We start from the raw sequence: 20817 nt of genomic DNA on the forward strand, positions 1-20817 counted from the left end.
GCTGTCCAGGAGACCAGGAGCTGAATCGGAGAGTCTCAGAGGGAGGCGGAGGGAGTGGGTGCCGAGACGGGTTCCGTTCTGGCCTCCGCCCCTCGCTCCCCACGTGTTCCTGGGGACCCTTCCATCTCCTTGGGAGGCAGGTGTTTACCTAGACTGCGAGTGCCCACAGGAAGGCTGCACATCCTCTCTGTGACCTCATGCAGAGTTGATGACCACGTAATGGGTTGAACATTGTGAGCTAGTTGACTTGTGTTTGGGAACCACGTGATTTCACATCACTTTTTTAAAATCTTTATTGTTGAAAATATTGCATGTGTCCCCTTTTTCCCCCATAAGCCTCCTCTAGCCCACCCCCGACCCCCACCCCAGGCCCCCATCACCCTATTGTCTGTGTCTGTGGTTGATCACGTCTCACCCACCCCCGCCTTCCTCTGAGATTCAACAGCCTGTGCCATGTTTCCATGTCTCTGGACGTATTTTGTTCCTCGGTTTGTGTTGTTCATTAGATTCCACGTGAGTGAGACCACGTGGTGCGTGTCTTTAGAAGAGTCGTTGTCACCCTGGATGCTCACGGGAGAGAGGGGGCGGAGGACTAAAGACTCTGGCCTGGTGATCTGGGTTTTGGGTCCCAATGACCATCCCTCCTGTGGGCCCACGCTGTCCAGTGAGGCATTGCTCAGGGAGGACCAGAGGCTGTTCCTCTTTGTTCTCGCAGCATTTTCTGTTGAATACATTTCCCATGATCAGTTTGGCCACCCGTCCCAAGAAACAAGGCCATGGACAGCAAAGTTATGATCTGGAAGCAGCCCAAGTGCCCATGAGCGGACGAGTGGATAAAACAGCTGTGGTACATCTACACCATGGAATACCATGCAGCTGTAAAAAAGAAGGGTCTCTTACCCTTTGAGACAGCATGGCGGGACCTGGAGAGTACCATGCTCAGTGAAATAATCCAGTGAAAGAAAGACAAGTATCACATGATCTCACTCATATGTGGAATCTAAGTAACAAAATAAACTGATGAACAGAATAGATCCAGAGTCATGGAAGCTTGGAACAGACTGAGAAATCTCAGAGGGAAGGCAGGGGAGGGTGGGAAGAGATTAACCAAAGACCTTGTGTGCACATATGCATAACCCATGGACACAGACAATAGTTTGGTGAAGGCCTGGGTGGGAGGCGGGGACGGGCTAAAAGGGGTCTGTGGGGGAAAAGAGGGACATATGTAATACTTTCAACAATAAAGATTTTTTTTAAATAATTTCTAGACAAAGGGCTGCCTTAAAATAATTACCAACACCCCATGTGTTCATTATTCCTCACCACAAGAGGGGAAAAATATATATATATATATATATAATAGCCAGATTATTATGATCTCTGAATGCATAATAATCTGGTCACTCAGTGTCTATCCTATATAATAAAAGGCTACTATGCAAATTGTCCCCTCGATCAGGAGTTCAACAAGCAGGCAGGCTGGTCAACTGCCCATGTCCCCTCCCCCTGGCCAGGCTGGCTGGACCCCACCCATGCACAAATTCATGCACCAGACCTCTAATATATATACTAAGTGGCCAGATTATTATGTGTTCAGAGATCATCATAATCTGGCCACTCAGGGTATATCAATCAGCTTTGGTTTCTACAATGAGCCTAATGCGGTTTAGCAGTTTCTCCCGGGGGATCCGACATCAAATGCGATAGTTTCCAGCTCACAGGGAGAAACGGGAAAGAGCCCCAAACCAGTAACAGAATCTGTCAGATGTTTTTGGGAGATGCATGTCAGAAAAGATGAGGAGGGAAAGCGTAGGAGAAGCAGGGTGTAGGCTAATTCTGCTGAATTTTAGAAATAGAGAAATCTCTTATTTCTGCAAATATAGATCACCTGAAGCCACCCTGAACGGAATTATTTCTTTCCGTTTCCCTGTTTTCTGTTAAACCGGTGGCGAAAAACGGAGTTGGAGTAGATGAAAAAGCTCCCGTCCACTCAGGAAGAGGCGGTCTGCCTTGCACTGAGCGGGGCCTCGGCATACTGCTTGGTTGTGTTAACGTGGCTGTTCCTTCGGTCCCTGGAGGTTTCTGCCCCCCAGTCAGTCCCGTGGTGTCCCTCTCGCAGAGGGTCCCTGAGGCGGCCTGAGACACAGCCCGAGCCTGCAAAGCTCTGCCAGGGCAGTCAGGACACATGTCAACTGGTTATTTTCTACTCTTAAAAACCCGTCTTGAAACTTGCCGCTGGCACGTAGTGAGGGGCTGGCAGGCAATAAAGTAACAGCCGGACCTGGGTGTGCCTGGCCTTGGACTTCCTGCTCAGATTTAGCTTTCTGCTAGATCTCCCTTTTGTTCTTTGCCACGTCCTGAAACCGCCGAGTCTGAGCCCACAGGTAAGAGCATTGCAACATGTTCCTTTACCAGTGCTGTGCACAGATCTCTCCTTGAAGGTAGAAGTTAGAAGTCATAAAAAAAAAACACACACGCACAGATATATATATATATATATATATATATATATATATATATATATATACACACACACACACACACACACAAATGCATAGTATTACAGCTATTCTGATTTTCATATTTCCTCCTGTCTTTGCGTAGATCTCACGTCTCAGCGCAGAGAGTTTACAGTGACAGTAAATAAGCAATTTCGGGAAAACCTGCGTGCTGTATTTTTAGTTCACAGGAAGTATAGCGTTCTGGCTTTGTTTTCTTCTTTATTAATAAAGGCAGGGTCAGCTTGGCTGGTTTTCATACCTTCATTCTACTCAGCAGTCTAATTTCAATGGGATTGCAACTAAATAACAGCATCGACAATACAGATTGCAGTTTGGCATCCAGCTGTTATTGCTTCTTTGCACATAATTTTTCTTCCGGCCATTGTGTCTTTCATGAGCAAACTCCCATGAATTTTGAACTTGCTCTGGAAACTATGTAGGGAAACCACCATAAGTATGGCATCAGCACTGGTATAAGATGTGCACCACAGTTATTTCAAGGAATGTAGCTCCCCTGGCATAAAAACAAACAAAAATAATTTTTAAGTCTGATTCTTGCCTAGCTGGTGTGCCTCAGTGGTTGAGTGCCATCCAATGCACTAAGTGGCCAATGGTTCAATTCTCAGTCAGGGCACATGCTTGGGTTGCAGGCTCGATCCCCAGGAGGGGGCGTGCAGGAGGCAGCCAATCAGTGTTTCTCTCTCCCTCTCTCTTCCTTTCTCTCAAAAAATCAATAAATATTTAAAGAAGAAGTCTGGTGCTCAGACTAGGAAATGATGGCTGAAGCATGAGCTTTATTTTGAAATAATTATGGACTTAGAAAATTGACAGGAAGTGGCCCAGGGTTCCCACCTGCCCTTCAGGATGGCTCTCCTGTGCTCACATCTCACAGAACCATCAGGCAGCTGTCAAAACCGGGACATTGCAGTCAACCAAAGAGCAGACCTCTCACAAAGTCACCAGTTTTGTTAGGGTTGGGCCGGCGACGGAGACTGTGAAAGAATTCACAACTGAACGAAGAGATGCAGAGAGGAAGTTTATTTCACTTTCCAAGAGAGGAACAGGCCAGTGTATTGCTAGTCAATGCAGGGCAGGGGATAAAGGGCCGCTTTCTCTTTTAAGCAGAGGCTGTTGCTAAGCAACGGAGAAGGGAGGGGAATTCTGTTGAAGTTGAGCATATACCAGGGGGGGTTGTCTTGAAAAGTTACAGCATGTTTGCTTTCCAAGAGACAGTCGACAGATGTCCTAGGGTGGTGTCTTATTAGTATTTTTCCCAGGCCTGTAAAACGTGCTTAGAGCAAAACTTAGGAAGGGTTCAAAAGAGGCTTGTTTGAAGAGGAGGAGGAAAGGGAATTTTCTACTAACTAGAGACTTCTTGGTGGGAATTTACCCCTGAGTTCTGAAAACAGCAGGGAGGAGGGGGATGCGAGAATGTAGCCTTGAGAGTAGCTTATCCCATCCCGCAGTTTGCACAGAGGGGCTGTTTGAACCAGAGGAGCTGGCGAGCTTGGGGTTGAATTGCCAGGGGCTTCTCACAAATTGGTGGAAGGCCACAGCAAAGAAAAAGAAAGGCCCGTTTCCTGTCCTCACACGTTCTCTGCCAAAGCCCCGCGTCTGCAGGAGCGGCTGACCCACAATCCGGCATCGTGAGCAGCACTCACGTCTCCTCCCTGCCCTGTGAGCCCTGACACCTCCTCGGTCTTCCCCTGCCTGTGGTTAGACTCGTTTGAAGATGCTGGTCGGTTAGGCTGTGGAATCCTACTCAGCTGTCAGATGCTTTCTCGATTACTCTGAGTCTGGGCATCGTTGGCCCAGAGACTGCAGAAGAACACCGTGCCCCCCTCACCGCACCACGTCCGAGGCTGCACAGGGCCAGTCTGCCTGTCCCCGGTGCTGCCGCCTTGGTCGCTTGGTTACGAGGGAGTTGGCTCCGCCTCTGGCTGCCAAGTGCCTGTTTCCCCCACCTTGGCTTTTTAGACATGTTTCTTCTTAACGTACTAAATGTTGTGAACTCCTTGCATTCTTTTATGCCTCGGTTTCCCCTGCCTAAAAAAAAAAAACTGCTGTCATGGAACCCAACCCTCCTTGGGGTGAAGGGTTCATACACCGTCCCCCGGAGTTTCTCGGGTAGAAGCCACTTTGCAACTGGCAGCGATCGCCCTGTGGCATTTTCAGGGAGAACGTAAATGGAACGGTTACAGGGAGATGGCAAGCCCGTGTTCATTTCACACCCGGAGCGACAGGGCCATCTGCTTTGCGCCTCCCAGGCCGGGCCCGAAATCTGGATCTCTCCGAACCAGCCAGCGTTTGCCCGACTCGCCCTGGATCAGCCTCACTAAAAAAAGACCTCCGTTGTCACATGTGCCTCTTTCAGCTGCCACTCCAACTAGATGGATAATGGCTCATCCATGATGCGGGCAATTAGGGAACTTTTCCTGAACTGTCCACGTGGTCCATTTCTGCCTTTTCCCAGGGGCGGACGGTAGGCTGTGACCGCAGGCCCTGTGTCGTCATTTCATACAGCCCGGGGTGGGGGAGGGCCTCAGCGTTATGTCCCAGACTCTATTGATTGTGAGAGAGACTTCTGATAAGAAACCCGTGTGAAGGTTGGTTTATGGTGCCAACCGTTTTATATGCATTAGCTCCTGTCCTTCATAAACTCCCAAAGGAGAGGTGGCGACAGCTCCAGTGTATGCACCAAAAATTGGAGAATCAAAAAGAGCTGTTCTGCTCCAGCCAGTTTGGCTCAGGGGATACAGTGTCAGCCTGCAGGTCCTGGGTTCAATTCAGGTCAAGGGCATATGCCCCGGGGGCATACAGAAGTCAGCCAATCAATGATTATCTCTCATCATTGATGTTTCTATCTCTCTCTCTCCCTCTCCCTTCCTCTCTGAAATCAACATCCTATTAAATATCCTATTAATTTGTTACTATGCAAATTGACTAAACGGTGAAAAGACCAGTCACTATGATGTACACTGACCACCAGGGGGCAGACAGTCAACACGGGAGCTGCCCCCTGGTGGTCAGTGCGCTCCCACAGGGGGAGCACCGCTCAGCCAGAAGCTGGGCTCACAGCTGGCAAGCGCAGTGGTGGTGGCGGGAGCCTCTCCCGCCTCTGCAGGGGCCGCTCCCCAGGAGGCGTCAGTAGGACATCCCCTTGGGGCTCCCGGACTGCAAGAGGGCTCAGGCCAGGCGGAGGGGCCCTCCCCATGCATGAATGTTGTGCACCAGGCCTCTAGTACGGTATACCCTATCTACTAAAGAGGGAATGTGCTAATTGGCCATCATTTCATCACAAAGATGGCTGCACCCACAGCTGAGGCCAAGTTCCCAACGGAGCCTTAACAAGCAATCAGCAGGGACCTGAGGCTACCCCTCCCCCGCCCCCTGGGGCTTAACAGAGGATCTCAGGCCGCACCCCTCACCCAGCAGGGCTTGACAAGGGACCTCAAGGTGTGCTCCCGGTCCTGGTGTTGGGCTAGGGTACCTCTGGCTGCTCCCCCAGCCCCAGCACCAGGCCAGGGGACCTCAGACTGCACCCCCTGCCCAGCGTGGGGCTTGACGGGATCTCAGGCCATGCTCCCCACCCAGCAGGTCTTGACGGGGGATCTGAGGCTGTGCCCCCCTCCCAGTGCTGGGCCAGGGGACTTGAGGCTGCACCCCCCCCCCCGCCTGGTGGGGCTTGATGGGGGACCTGAGGCCATGTCCCCCACCTGGTGGGGCTTGACAGAGGACCTCAAGGCACACCCCCTACTCTGGGTTGGGCTGGGGGACCTCAGGCCACGTGTCAGATCCTGGTGCCAGGCCAGGGGACCTGAGGCTAAGGCCCCTGCCCTGCAGGGCTTGACAAGGGTGGGACTGGCCAAGTCTGCATCTAGCCCAATGCAGGGGGGCTGCCGGGTCTGAGTCTCACGTGATTTTGAGGTGCATGTGGGTGGGCGGGTGGGGACTTGACTCTGGGTCCCGTGGTGAGCCCCAGACTCTGACAGGAGGGAGGTTTTCATATACATTTACTAATTTTCTTTCATCTCTGACACTTCTATTATAGAGAAAGGGCAAATAGCAATATTAAATCATTTCCTCCAATTAATCCCCTTTTAATGTGCATGAATTTTGTGCACCGGGCCACTAGTACTATGTATAAAAGAACTGTCTTACAACAAGTCAGGGATTGGCTTGACGTAGTTAAAACAACGATATGTGAGCTATGTTCTGTTTCCCAAGGCCACGGACACTGGACTCCCCTGCTGCGTGTTCCTGGTGGTTCCTGCCCAGCCCCTCTGTGTCCATGTGATTGTCTCCCCAGGGGGATAGCATGAGCCCCGGGAGGGTAGACCGTGTTTGCCTCCCTCATGCTGTGTCATGTGTCACCCGTGACTGGAACCCAGTTCACACTGTGAGCGAAGGACGGATTGTGGAAGGTGCCGGTCCCTGTATTTTCATGGCCTCCCGTAGCTGGTGCACTTCCATCTGCAGCCTGGTTCCTGCCTCTGAGGAAGCGGGTCCCAGCGCGGAGGCCGGCAGACACCTGCCTTGGCTGCCCGCATCCGGCACGCCGCGCGGTGATGGATGGACTCGTGGCCGCACTCCCCGCCGCACGCATCCACGCGGATTCTCCAAGGCGTATGGCTCCTGCCACTTCAAATCCGACCCCTAATACATTAGGCATCCGAGTGTGTTGTGCTTACCTCCAGCTCTTCTTTAGTTCAGTGATTAAAACGTGCCTGTGCTGCTCGGTGCGCACCACGCTTCATTAGCGGTGATGTATGGGGGAGCTCGGCGGAACCGGCACACGGCGGCCCGCCATGGGCAGCAGGACCCCAGGGTGACGGCGCCGCTAAGCCTGCTCCCCTGCTCCGGCGGGGGAGGCGACGGGGTTTGCAGAGTGTCGTCCCCCCCACAACAGCCAGAAATGGGACTGAGACTTGAGCCCCTGAGCCATGTCCCCGCTCCCTCATTCTCTCCGTTTGCCTCCTGTGACGCTCAGGACAGAATTGGGGGCGGGGGGGGGGGTTCACCTTTGGCGCAATGTGCTTCCTGCAGCCACCTGTCTCCTGAAGCTGTTCTCTGTCCCTTCCCAAGCTCCCCCCCTCTGTCCTTGCTCAGCTGCTTCTAGCACAGCGGTCGGCAAACTCATTCGTCCACAGAGCCAAATAGCAACAGGACAGCGGTTGAAATTTCTTTGGAGAGCCACATTTTTAAAACTTAAACTTTTTCTAACACCACTTCTTCAACATAGACTCGCCCAGGCCGTGGTATTCTGTGGAAGAGCCACACTCAGGGGGCCAAAGAGCCGCATGTGGCTCTCGAGCCACAGTCTGCTGACCACGGTCCTAGCGGAATCCAGTCATACACAGGGTCCCTTACACGCCTTCCAGCAGCCCTCACCACCCCGGTCCCTTTGCTGAACAGGAAAGTAAGGCGAACCGAGGTCAAAAGACTCACCCAAGGTCAACAGCTCAGCGGCGGAGCTGGGATTTACACCAGCTTGTTTTCGACCACCTGAGAGAAGGCAGGGACACATTCATTTTCCTTGCAAACCGTAATGTCGCCGTCCTGTCTGCTTGACGTGCTGCTTGGAGAAGATCAGGGACGCCCCGGGGCTAGGCAGGGAGGGGTCTCCCTCTGTCAGCATTGGGTTCCCAGGGCCGGGAAGGAGGAGGTGCCCGCTCTCCCCCTTCTCCAGCTGTGAATGGCATTTGTTCTTGTTTTCCCCCGTAATCGGGGTGACATTCTGCAGAAAGGACGGGTCTCAGAGACACGGCTAACCCAGGGGAAACCCTGTGTGTTTGGGACATACAGCAGTTGCGTGCGATGCTAATGAGCCTGCGTCATGCCTGTTTGGGGGGATTTCCATAAAGTGGTCACACGTGTGTGCTCTGCGGCCACGCGGTCGGGGTTCATGGCGGGGCTGACGGAAACGTAGCACATCCTAACGACCACTGACTGCCCCTCCGCGGAAGGAGGGGGGCTCGGGGCCTGGGAAAGGGGTCTCGGCGTAAACGCTCTTGACACGGACACTAACTGGAATCGTCAGGAGTCCTCTGCCCAGCTGAGTCGCCGTGCCCTTGTGGGCACAGCCCTTGACCTTGAATCTAAATTCTGCATCTTCCCATTTGAATAATGGGCACTCAGTGCCTATCTGTGGACGGCCCGCGCACCGAGGTTTGACGGCATGCCACTTCCCATCAGGATGATGGACAGGCTGCTCTCCGAGGAAGAGCTTCTCTCTGGCTTTCGGTTCTGTTCACAGCTCCCCCCGACCACGACCGGCGGCGCCCCCCCCCCTCCTCCCCCCTCAGAGTTCATCGCTGGGTTAGAGAACGCTCACTCCTCTGCCCGGCGGGGAGCTGGGCTCGATCCCTTTTTGACCTCCAGCCTGAGGAACGGCTGCACCCTGCACAGACCCAGCCAGAAAGTGGTGTTCCCCTTGTCCTGACACGGAGAGGGCGAGAGCATACTCCCGGCCGCGTGCCACACGGGAAGCTCGACATGGGTACCAAGGATGTGCCAGCCCTGACGGGGCCTCCGCTCCGCCCCTGTGCTGTCCTCTGCGCGGTGAGCACTGCACTTCTGCTCGCTGGCACCCGCTTCCCTTCAGCTGAGGGCTGGAAAGCAGAGCAGGGTCACCCTCAGACTTCGTCCCACCTTAAAAGACGTGTTTTCAAGACGTCACCAGTTCCGTCCCCAGCAGGGCTTATGCCAAGCTTGCAGGCTCAGTCCCCAGCAGGGGGCGTGCAGGAGGCAGCTGATGGATGATGTTTCTCTGTCATCAACGTTTCTCTCTCTCTTTCTCCCTCCCCCTCGCTCTCTCTAATTGAAGGGGAGGGAGAAAGAGAGAGATATATTAGTGTTTTGTTCACATTCCTTTCAAAAGCATCAGCACAGAAAACTATGCAACTTTAAAAATATGAAGTCACAGATTCTGCTTATCTTGGTTCAGTCATCCATTCCAGTGGAGACTCAGCCAACAAGTCAAGAGAAGGCTGAGCCCGGCCAATCCTGACCGTCGTGGCTCAGTGATTGAGCGCCCGCCTAGGAACTGGGAGGTCACAGTTCGATCCCCAGTCAGGGCACAGGCCTGGGTTGCTGGCTCGGTCCCCAGCGGGCAGGAGGCAGCCCATCAATGATCCTCTCTCATCATGGATGTTTCCATCTCTCTTTCTGTCTCCTTCCTCTCTGAAACCAATCATTTGCTTAAGAGAAGGTAGAGACTTGGCAGGGCAGCAGTGGAAGAATGAGGAAAGAGCATTAAGAGCAAAGACGTATCATCAGAGACCAAGGCCAAGAACAGCCACCCCCTCCGGTTCCCCGTCACTGTGTGCGGATGTGAAGCTTGGGCAGTGAGCGAGGCTGACGGAGAACAATGGGTTCCTGTCGGAGGAGGGCTCCCGGATGCCATGGCCATCCGGAAGACAGGCACGTGGGTCCTAGAGCCGGTGAAGCCTGAGCCCTCCCGGAGGCAGGAATGGCAGCGCTGACGCTGTCCGACTTCCGGCGCAGCACGGGAGGCGGGCTCTTTGGAAAAGACAACAGGAGGCAGCGGGACAAGAGCAAGACCAACAAGGGGTGGACAGACTCCATTACAGGAGCCGTAGGTGAGAGCTGAGCCGGGCTGTGAGGACTGGACACGGAGGACATCGCTCACTTATAGGGTCGCCAGGAGTCGGAGTCCACTCAACAGCCCATAGCAGCGTCGTGGGGAAAGGAGCCCGGTGCCTGCAGTACAAAGACATCGATGTGAGTGCTGGCTCTGTTGACTTCTAGATGCTTGACCTTGGCTACGCTCCATCGCCTCTCCCGCTCTCACTCCCAAGGTTCTAATTTTACAGAGGACAGTGGTGCCCGACTTGGGGGTCGCCAGGAAGTTTAAATAAAAATTTTAAAAGTTGGAAAATCCCACAGGTAGGTCCATGGAAGATGTTCGTTGATGGCATCCTTTCAGCAGCGCATCAGCTATTGCCTGCCTACCCTGCCCCATGCACACTCCATGCACCTACTGGATAGCAGTGCAGAAAGCAAAGGTTCCGCCTTGCATGGAGTCTGAAATCAGGTGAGGGGCGGGGATGGGGTGTTGCTTGTATCATTTAACGGGGGGCACGCTTGTCTGAAAGCCTGACGCGGGGCCCTGAGCAGGACGGTGGTGTCTGCATCCTGCGAAGGCTGAAGGCCGAGGGATTTGCTGCGGGAAGCAGCGGGTGAAGACAGACGGAGCGCGCTCGGCCATCCATCTCCCGCCCAGGCCCAGGCAGACACAGCCCCCGGGGCCTGCCCACCACGCGGCGGCCCAGGATTTACGGGTCTCGCTCCGGCTCGGCCTCCAAATTAGTGCTGAGCACAGTACCTTCCGCGCCGTCCGCCTTCGGCCGGAGCCCGCACCAGGGCTGCAGGCAGCAGGGGAGCCCGAAGGCCATCACTCTGGGCTCACCCACAGCCCCCTCTGGCTCTGCAGGAAAGCCGGAATCAGGGAACTTGGCGTCCTGCCCACAAGCCCGCAGGAGACCCATGCGTCCTCGTCCCTCAGGGCACTGCCCACTCACCTGTCTCTGCTGAATTAGCTCAGACAGTGGCAGGCAGCCCGGACCCACTGGTGGTCCAGTTTCACTATCCGTGTAAGAAGCAGCACAATCCAGCCTTTAGTGAGGTTGTGGGTCTTTGGGGGGTTCCATGAACTGAACACGAGGTTTCCCATGAGATCCCCGTGAGAGGGAGATTGAGTGGGCGCCCAGCCAGGACCCACAACCAGCAACAGCCGCCGTTGTACGGAGAGCTGCAGGCTGGGCCCTGGGTGTCTGGTCTCTGATTCCCTGGTGACCAAGAGGCACCTGCTCCTCTCTCAGCCCCGGGGGCTCCCCTCCTCTCTGACTGTCCCCGTCAGAAGGCCCCCCTTCCTCCACAGTGGCAGAGAGCACACCTGTGTTATGAGTCAGGTGATGAGGCCCTTGAGGACAGAGCCATACAGGACCTCCCCCAGCGTCCACAAGCACGAGGTGCTCCCTACACGTGAAGGGTGTGGATGGGGAGAGGGGGGGTGAAGGGCACAAAGGCTGCAGGTCCTGTTTACCTGAGGCCTGTCGCAGACCCTCGGCACCTGAGGGCCCTCGGCTTTGTTTGTTTTGTACAGAGCTCATAAGGTATTTTGAGTTCGGCCAGTGTGGCTCAGTGGGTGAGCATTGACCTATGAACCAAGAGGTCATGATTCAATTCTCCGTCAGGGCACATGCCCGAGTTGTGGGCTCGATTCCCAGTAGGGGGCGGGCAGGAGGCAGCCGATCCATGATTCTCTGTCATCATTGATGTTTCTATCGCTCTCTTCCTCTCCCTTCCCCCTCTCGGAAATCAATAATAAAAACACATTTTTAAAAAAAATAGTTGGTCCCCTGCTTTCGGGTTAGTTCACATCCAATCAGAAGCCGCTCTTGTCTTCCTGGGGACGCATGGTCTCGGGTTGCCACCTACCTAGTGTTTGGCGGAGAGAAAAGGAGAGACAGCCACCCCCTCTGTATAATGTGACAGGCTTCTGTCTTGTCTAATAGCACGTTTGCACAAGTGAGTTTTATTTGCATGCACGTCAGCGTCCGTTGCAGAGACCACGAGGCGAAGTGTTCCTGCATCTCATTGCCGTGTCTCCTCTCTCCCGCAGATCAAAGGTTGAAGGAAACTTAAAAAGAAGCAGCCCTTCTACTCACTTTGTTATTGGACTCGAAACTCCTCTGACCTCGGAAACTGAAGATGAGGTTGCCATGGGAACTGCTGGTCCTACAATCATTCACGTTGTGCCTTGCAGGTAGCGTGTCATTTTTAAACTTTCTGATTTAAAAAGCGCCGGTGTATTTCACACTAATTCAAACGCGGGCCGTCGCCTCAGATGGCAGTGATTGGGTCTGGAGCGGGCGCGGGGCCCACAGGGCCGGGGCCGCCGCCATCCAAGGCCCTTCTCGGATGGGCTGTTAGTGGCTCTTTTCACGGTGGTGTAGCCGAGGCCGGGCGCAGAGGGTTCCCCGCCTACCGGGCCCTTTTCGAGCCATCTGAGCCATTGTTCAGTGTGAAGGTTGTTATGTTGCTCACCCCAGTGCTCAGCGCAGAGATGCTGAGCTGGGCAAGGGAACTGTGGTCACAGTCAAGGGTGTTGTGGGCCCTGGCTGGTGTGTGTGGGTGGCTATCGGTCTAGGATCTCTTCCAGCATCTTCGTTGCCACCACTCCATGCCTGGGTTCCGCCCTCTCTTTTTCGTTTCAATGCGCATAGAGGCGAGCAGGAGCCAGAGAGTGGGAGCCAGCGGGTCTTACCCTGTCCTCACGGTCCGCTCCTAGACAAGGCTTTCAGAGTTCAAACATGCTGTCGGTGGTGGCTTTCTGGGGTTCTGGAAGGTGTGAGACCACCAGGGGGCGTCCGTGATTCCAGGTTGATGGGGTGTGCATCCTGCAAGGCGGGGAGCTGGCTTCCAGGGAGCAGCAGGCAGGCAGCACTCCAGGGCCGTAGGGAAGGTGTTCTGTTGACCTGCTTTGTAACTCAGAATGCTGAGTCCAGGAGGGAGGCCTGCAACCCATTTGCATCTTGATAGCGTAAAACAAAAGGGGCTTTGGGATCACCGTTACCCCGATTCATGCCTTCACTCAAACAGGGACACCTGCAAGGAGCCAGCTCCCTGATAGGAACTGGGAGTGGAACCCTGAGGAGACAGACAGCCACGGCCCTCCCCCCGCTCGGTTAGCTCGGTTCTGTGCCGTGTAGACTGGCAGCTTCATGTAGTGAATGATTCACACTTAAGACATGATCCAGGGTCCCCCATGTCCGTCCCAACATGCCTGGATCACTCACACTGAGCTCTCATCTCATGCCATTGTCTCAGGACTTCTAGGGCTGTTTGTCTTTACTCTTATGAGGTTACTACCCATCCTTTAATGAAGCGTGAAGGACTTAAAGAACTCGGCCAAGATCACCAATCCTGTCAGTGGTAGGACTGAGAAGACTTAGACTCGGTAGATGAACTCCAGAGCCCAGAGTTGTGACCGTCATGTGACAGGACATTGTAGCTATCTGGTTACCTGACCGTACAGTGCACAGTTGCACATTCGTTCTCCACATGGTGGCATTCATGCTTCCTATGTTTTTACATGTAAACTCTCCTTCCCCCCCTTGTCATGCCCAACTTCCAGATCCTGAGCTTCTGGCCTCCGTTGACCTCCCGATACTGGATGTCTGGGCCCGTAGCCACCTCTTTAGAGATGCTAATTCTCTAGTCCTGTAGTCAGAACCCCTGAGTCTTCCCAGCAGTGAGCCCCAGGCGCTGGGCCCCACCTGCTCTTCTCCAGGTTTGCAGGCACCTTGGCCTCCCAAAACTGGATCTCAACTGAGACAGGCCGCTCACCCTCCTCAGGACTCTGGGGTAACCACTCCTCAAAGCACAGCCCGGGGAATCCATTGCTCAGCATTCGGTTACAGCACTGTGCTGAGTGAATAAGTAGCCAGAAGCACACCTGTGTCTACCTCACTCTCTGAGCTTTTTGATGGGGAATCTGCTTATTGATTGTCTCAGTGAGTATTTTACGTGGGAACTGCTTTCCATGGCATTAATATTCTCTTCCCATATGCTTCCTTCACTTAGGTAGAGGCAAGCTGTAATTAATGCTTTTGTTTTCTTGCTATTTGTCTCGATTCCACTCATTTCCATAGCGCTGGGCACTCTGAATCCCGAACAGATTTTTCTACCCTTGCCTACTCCGCCTCGGGCGCCCGTGTCCCGGTGAGGTTTTTACAAGGGGAATGTGTGTGTCTACCATGTTCACCATAATTGGCGGGTCTCAAGCACGCCTTTTCCTAAATCAGATCGAAGACCCAAGTGTCTCAGCCAGCTCCTCCGTGAACGGGCTGCTGGGGATCTCAGGGCCTTGGTTAGCGGCTCACGGAGGATGGAAGGTTCTTCACTTTTGACCAGCGCCCGGGGCAGTCTCAGACGGTAGCTGAAAATAAAGACCCGATTCTTCTTCTGAACCCGTTCGCACCAGGGATCACAATCTCTACACGGAAGCTAACGAATGAGAGGAGCCTTCCTTTTTTTCTTTCCTCATTATCTTTTTATTTCTTAATTACAGTTGGCCCTCCGTGTTATATTAATTTCAGATAGACAACATAGTGATTAGGTGTTTCATATACTGGGAAGTGATTCCCTTAATAAGCCTAGCACCAGTTGGCACCGTACCTCGTTGTTACAATGTCATTGGCCACATTCCCTGTGCTGCGCTGTACAAACCAGTGTAGCTTCCATGGGAAACCGCATGAAGGCTCCTCGCAAGATGAAGAACAGAACTATGTGATGACCCAGTGGCTCCACTCCTGAGCGTTTATCTGAAGAAATCAAGAACAACGATCGGGAAGACTGTGCGCCCCTCCCCCATGTCGGTCACGGCCTCATTCCTAGTAGCCAAGCTCGGGGAGCAGCCCGCGTGCCCGTCAGGAGGGGAGTGGGTACAAAAGCTGTGGGTCATCTACACCGGAAGTGCCGCTCAGTCTTGGACTTGGGGGCAGATCAGCCTGGGGGAGGGTTTGTTTCTTCTGGGGGTGAGTTCCAGCTTTGGGCTCCTCTTCAATGTTACACATCACCCCTTCGTGTATTAATGTTCACCTGACAGCGGCGTACTGAGCACCTCCCACTCTCTAGGAAACACCAAGATGGTTGTCACTTAGTCCGTAGGGTTAAGGAGCTTGGGACCTGGAGGGCGGAAACAATTTGCCTCAAACTCGAGTGCCCTGTGTGCCCTCCGTGGGGACCCAGGGGCATCCGGGGCATTTTCCGTGGGCTCTGCGCTCAGGAGTGCCGCCGTTGGCAGGCCCACAGTGGACCCGACGGGGGGTGGGGGGGGGGAGGGAGGGTTGGCTAAGACTCGTCTCCCTTACCATGGCGCCATCCCGTGGAGGAAACCCGGTTACACTGTGTGGGTGGGGCTTCCCCAACTTACCTTATAGCCCACATGTGTCAAATACACGGCCCGCGGGCCAAATCCAGCCCGCCAGGCCTTGCAATGTGGCCCGCACCGCGCTGTCATCACTGCACTCCGCTGTCAGTTCATGACATTGTCAGTTTATGACTGTTCAGTAAACCATTCGGCCCGCGATTTAGGCTGGATTTTAGATTTTGGCCCCTTCTCTGATTGAGTTCGACACCCCTATATAATAGCCAGAGAGCAGTAACCTCGCTTTCTCTCAAGGAGCCCCAACACTGTCCGCCCTGTGGGCTGGCACCGTGCCCTCTGCCGCCCTCAGAATCGCATCACCTTCCCCCTCCCCCTCTCCCAGGCGCCCTCCCCTCCCTCCGGCTGTCCTGCGCTTTCTCGGTCTAATTATATCTCCGCTTAAAATACAGACGCAAAGTGAAGGAAATTGTCTCTAAACACTCCCTCAGACTCCAACTGTTCGCCCCCCTCGGCGTTGCGATGAGTAAAGTTTAATTTATTTGTTTAAAACCCGGGCTGATGTATTTATAGATTCCGATGGGCAGGCCCGTGGGACGTGTTTCTCCCTCGCCTCTCCGAGAGGCGGGAGTACCACTCGCTAACGGAATGGAGTCCGCAGAATAAAATACCCCCTGACCCACTCGCCCCCCGCCCGGGAACTGTGATCATTCCGAGGATGAAACCCCACCAGAACCCACCTCTGGGAGGAGAGGAGCCAAAGTGAAAACGCAGCCCGTGTGTCTGGGTCCACGGGTGTTGCAGAACTCCGCCAGCTTTCTCTGCAGAATTGTATTCACAAGTCCCGACTCCTCCTCACGGGCAACCACGCCTGTGCCAGTGATCCCTGCGAAGGATAAATTGTCCAGTGAAAATGAGTCACACACACACACACACACACACACACACACACCCCGCCCTGTTTGCTCTCGGCGGGGTTCCTGGACGCCCTCTTTGGGAAGACTCTCCCCCGAGTCGTGCGACATTTGCACAAAACCGTGGAACCTGACCCTCGACGTCGTTAGCCCATGGGGAAGCGCCTCCTTTACGCGGCGTTTTGCTCAGTCACGGCACCTGTGGACAGCGCCAGGGGGGACCCCGTGGTGAGAGCATGGCCCGTCGTCCTGCCTCTCCTTGTCCAGACGTCACAGATGCGGGACGTAGAGCAGGGGCTGGGCTCACCGCGGCAGGGAGCCCGGGCGGAGGCCGCCCGGGATGCACTGTGGTTATGAGAGTTGAGCCGAGGGCGCACGTGGCCAGGGATTGACGTGGTGCTCCAAAGGGCGGAGATGCGAACGTTTCCCGAGTCTCACCTCTGAGAGTCTGGTCCTTTAGGGCCGGGGGTGGGGGAACTCCTCCCTGTCAACAGCCATTTGGCTATTTATGGCCCCATTTGCTGAGTATCATTCACTTCATGTAAATGTATGTTGCAATGAAAATGCTCCTAGATGTATTGAATTTGAGTCCCACCTGCAGTTGCCGTAGTGTTATACCCAGATTTCGTGATCCCCAATGACCACCAGGGAGCTGAGTCTGATGCAAAAGTAAAGGAGTCTTTTTATTTTGAGCTAGCCCGAGCTCACACCCGCCCCCCCCCCCCCCCCCCCCCACATACCAACGCAGCAGCAAGGTGGAGAAAGAGACGGGTTTCTCAAGAACAAAAAGGATTTATTGGGGTGGTGAGGTCACTGCTTTGGCTGACCCCAATTGGTTGGGCGAGGGCTAGGGCCCAGTTACATAGTGACATAGTTGTACAAAATGGAGGACACAGTACAAAATGGAGTCGGGAGTTGGCCCCGCCCTGCCCCACAGTACACATTGGAGTCAGGAGTTAACCCTGTTCTCCCCTCTCAGTAGCAGGGCCAGACCAAAGGACTTCTCAGGCCTTATATGGATGTTCCCCAGCCCTGCTTTACCGCACAACCAGGAGACTGCGTCGGCACCCCCCGCGTGGTGGCTGCACCCCGGGACTGAGTAGGACGCACGGAACCCTGGGGGCTTGCCCTTTGGGGAGTTGGGGAGATGACATTGTTCTCAGAGTCTCCACTTTCTGAAGAACATGCGCTCACCAGCCATGCCTTTCCCCGGCGGGTGCAATGAAAAGCGATCAGTGAGTACGCATGCAGGTGCATTAGCACGTACTGCTGATGTTGTAAGGGGCCTGCAATCTGACTGCAGATATAAGATTCAACGTTTAAAATAGACCTTCTCACCGTCCTGATTTACATATCTCCTTGGAGAGAAGCATATTGAATTATACATAATTCTTATTTTGATTTGCATACAAATTAATTTGCTAAACAAATTAGAGCTTGCACATTGAGCACATTTATTGAATTTGAGCAGACTGGTGGAACGGACCTTCTCTTTATGTTTTCATTTAGGCAACGAGGGTGACGTTGACAGTCATCATTCGAGTCTTACTCACAGAAACAGCCGTCACCGGGGGTGTTACCTGGTGGAGTGGAGAGCCAGGAGCGGCCTACATGAGATGCGTGTGTGGGTCTGTGTGCATGTGCGTGTGTGTGTCCGTGTGTGTGTGTGTGTGTGTGTGTGTGTGTGTGTAAGTGTGTGTGTGTAAGTGTGTGTGTACACACAGGATGTGTACTTTCCTTTAGTGCACACCCTCCCTGGGAGGTGGCTTCTTCGCGCCTATTTTTGAGGTATGGGGACTTTGTTAGAGAAGCTCAGGAATTTGCTCCGAATGACTTGGCGCGGGAGACAGGATGGGGTGCCGGCAATCTGCCTCCACAGCCGTGCGTTTTATCCCGGCTCAGCACGGCCTCCTCCCCACACAGGAGGCCATCCTGTAGGTGTGATTCCTGCACATCAGCGCCACCTGCCGAGTGCTCTGACAGGGTGGACGTAAGCCGGCTTGGATCTCCCGCGCGTTGGATTGCAGCGTGGCTCTGGTTACCGTGCACAGGACACCTGTCCCCGCGTCTGCCCTTTCCCGTCCCGTCTCCAGGACGTGAGGCTGCCTGAGATCCCAGAGCGCAGTGCCAGCTCTGCCGGGAGGGGCTACGGACCCCTCCGGGGTGCGGAGGAGGGACGATGCCCCTGAACTTGACTGTTCTCTGCGGAGCAGCAGGGACCCTCCCGGAGCCTCAGGAGCTCCCGAGGCTCTACGTGGGGGACGTGAATGACAGCGCTTCCGCTTTGGCCCCTAAAGGTGCTGAGACCCGCCCCACCCGTCTCCTGAGTCCTCAGGTAGAGGAAGCTCAGCAAGGGCTGTGGCCCCCGTGGCTGCCTGAGTGGTTCCCGAAACCGTGCAAAGGAGGAGCCAGCATCCACCGGCAGGAGAGCGGGCTGGGCAGGTGCTGGGAGCCAGTAGGTGCCAGAACCCAGCAGAGCAGACTCCATCTGAGCCCCCAGCCAGCCTCCCAGTGCAGAAGCACACACTGCACACTGCACACTGCACATACCACACACTGCACACACTGCACACACTGCACACTGCACACATCACACACACTACACACCATACACACCACACAATATGCACACACCACACACACTGCACACCATACACACCACACACTGCACACACCGCACACACTGCTCACAGTGCTCACACTGTACACACCACACACCATACACTGCACACATCACACACCTCACGCTGCACTCACACCACACACTGCTCACACTGCACACACCACACACCACTCACTCCGCTCATATTGCACACACCGCACACTGCACATACCACACACTATACACATGGCACATGCCACACACAGCACACCACACACACTGCTCTCAGTGCTGGGCCCTGACTGAGCAGAGCGGGCGTTAGCAGCCTGAGGTGTTGAGGCTCTCTGTGTTTGTCGTCTGTCCCTTACGCAGCACTTTTGTCCCAGCCCGCCCCGCGGACCGGAAACGCCGGAACAGCCCTCCCTCAGGAGGCGGCCCGGGGAGCCCAGGGCGCTTCTCCCTCCTCCCTCCCCGAGTGGACTTTTCTGCACCCATCACTCCTCTCCCAGCAGCTGCTGAGATTTGTATGAGGCTCCGCTTGCCTCCAGAATTGATTTTTGTGATTCTGTCTGACGGCCTGCCCTCCCAGGCTGCGAGGAGGCGACAGGCTCTGCATTCAGCAGGCGCTTTGAGCAACACGCTCTGCATTCAGCAGGCACTCCGAGAGACAGGCTCTGCATTCAGCAGGCGCTCCGAGCCGCAGCTGCAGGGCCTCCCTCCCTCCAGGGTCAGACCCCAGCTTTGTTTCTGCCGCCCAGGCCCGGGGCAGTGGGCAGTGCCATTGCAGACGTCGGTGGGACAACTCCCCCGGAGCCACTGGGCCTGTGCCGGGCCTCGGGCCGGTGTCGGGAGGGGACGCTGCGGAGGAGAGAACACCTCAGAGCGAACATGCTCCTCTGGGTGTGCCGGTCACCATGGATTAGAATGATCAGGAAGGATTTCAGTCTGGGGTCTGTTTCATGTTGCATTAGGGTGTGTGTGCACTGTCACATGTGCGTTGGTTAGCTTAGTATTTGAAATGCAAGGATCCAGCACGCCTGCCCTGATTCTGTGCGCTTGTCCCTGTCATTCCGTGATTCACACGGATCGGGAACCCTGTGCGGCGCCCATTGACATTCCGGGAAGCCGGATTCCACAGGCAAGCGGCACGCGTGTCCCCAGCTATGCGACAGGCCAGTGCCAGGAGCTGACGTCTGTCCCATGGGTTGACGTGTTTATCTGTGCCCGTGGTGCCATGGCATTCCCGGGGTGCTGCCCCCACATGTGCACGCGTGGGGGACAGAGACCAGCCCTGGGTTTTCCAGTTGAGCCCGTTTCCTCAGGCTGTTACTGATGCCAACAGCGGTGCCCATGAAAGGGCATCTCTAGGGGGACCACAGGCTGTTCTTTTCTTCTCCAGCTTCCACAGCGATTTCCAGTCCAAGGAAAACACAGGCTCACCCGCCAGCAGGACACACGCTGAGGATTAGCAGGCGGCAGTGTGCGTTTCTCTGTTCCAGCGTCGTGGTCAGGGTTCTGCAGCTCGTGCCTGTTTTTATCTTCTCGGGGAGTCGGGGGGGTTGGGGGGGTCCAAAGGTTCTGTGCACTCAGCAGTCAGCGCCCTGGCCACGTGGCTCAGCAGCTGAGCAGCCTTTCATGCACCAAGACGTCACCTGTTCGATTCCCGGGCAGGGCCTGAGCCCGGGTTGTGGGCTCCATCCCTGGTGGGGGGCGTGCAGGAAGCAGCTGATCGATGTTTCGCTCTCACCTCCATGTTTCTCCCTCTTTCTTCCTCTCTCTTTAAAAAAGAAATCAATAAAAAAAATTTTTTTTTAATCAAATCATTGAGGGCAACGTGGTTTAAAGTAGAGTGCGTGTTACAGGTCCACGAGAACAGCGGCGCGGCCC

General features: G+C 54.8%; 1 protein-coding gene across 8 annotated transcripts in view; it reads left to right on the forward strand.

The window, feature by feature from the left end:
* The window catches only part of CNTN4 (contactin 4), a 315102-nt gene that overhangs the window by 161658 nt on the left and 132627 nt on the right, over window positions 1-20817 (forward strand). For all 8 annotated transcript variants that reach the window (XM_084902270.1, XM_084902274.1, XM_084902275.1 and 5 more), the window contains one exon: window positions 12148-12291. In XM_084902270.1, the coding sequence (XP_084758396.1) occupies window positions 12237-12291 (55 nt within the window). In that variant the 5' untranslated portion in view covers window positions 12148-12236. The remainder of the gene's footprint in view (window positions 1-12147; window positions 12292-20817) is intronic.

This window comes from Pipistrellus hanaki (genome assembly GCF_964339955.1).
Source record: "Pipistrellus hanaki genome assembly, chromosome: 13".
In the NCBI taxonomy this organism is placed as follows: Eukaryota; Metazoa; Chordata; class Mammalia; order Chiroptera; family Vespertilionidae; genus Pipistrellus; species Pipistrellus hanaki.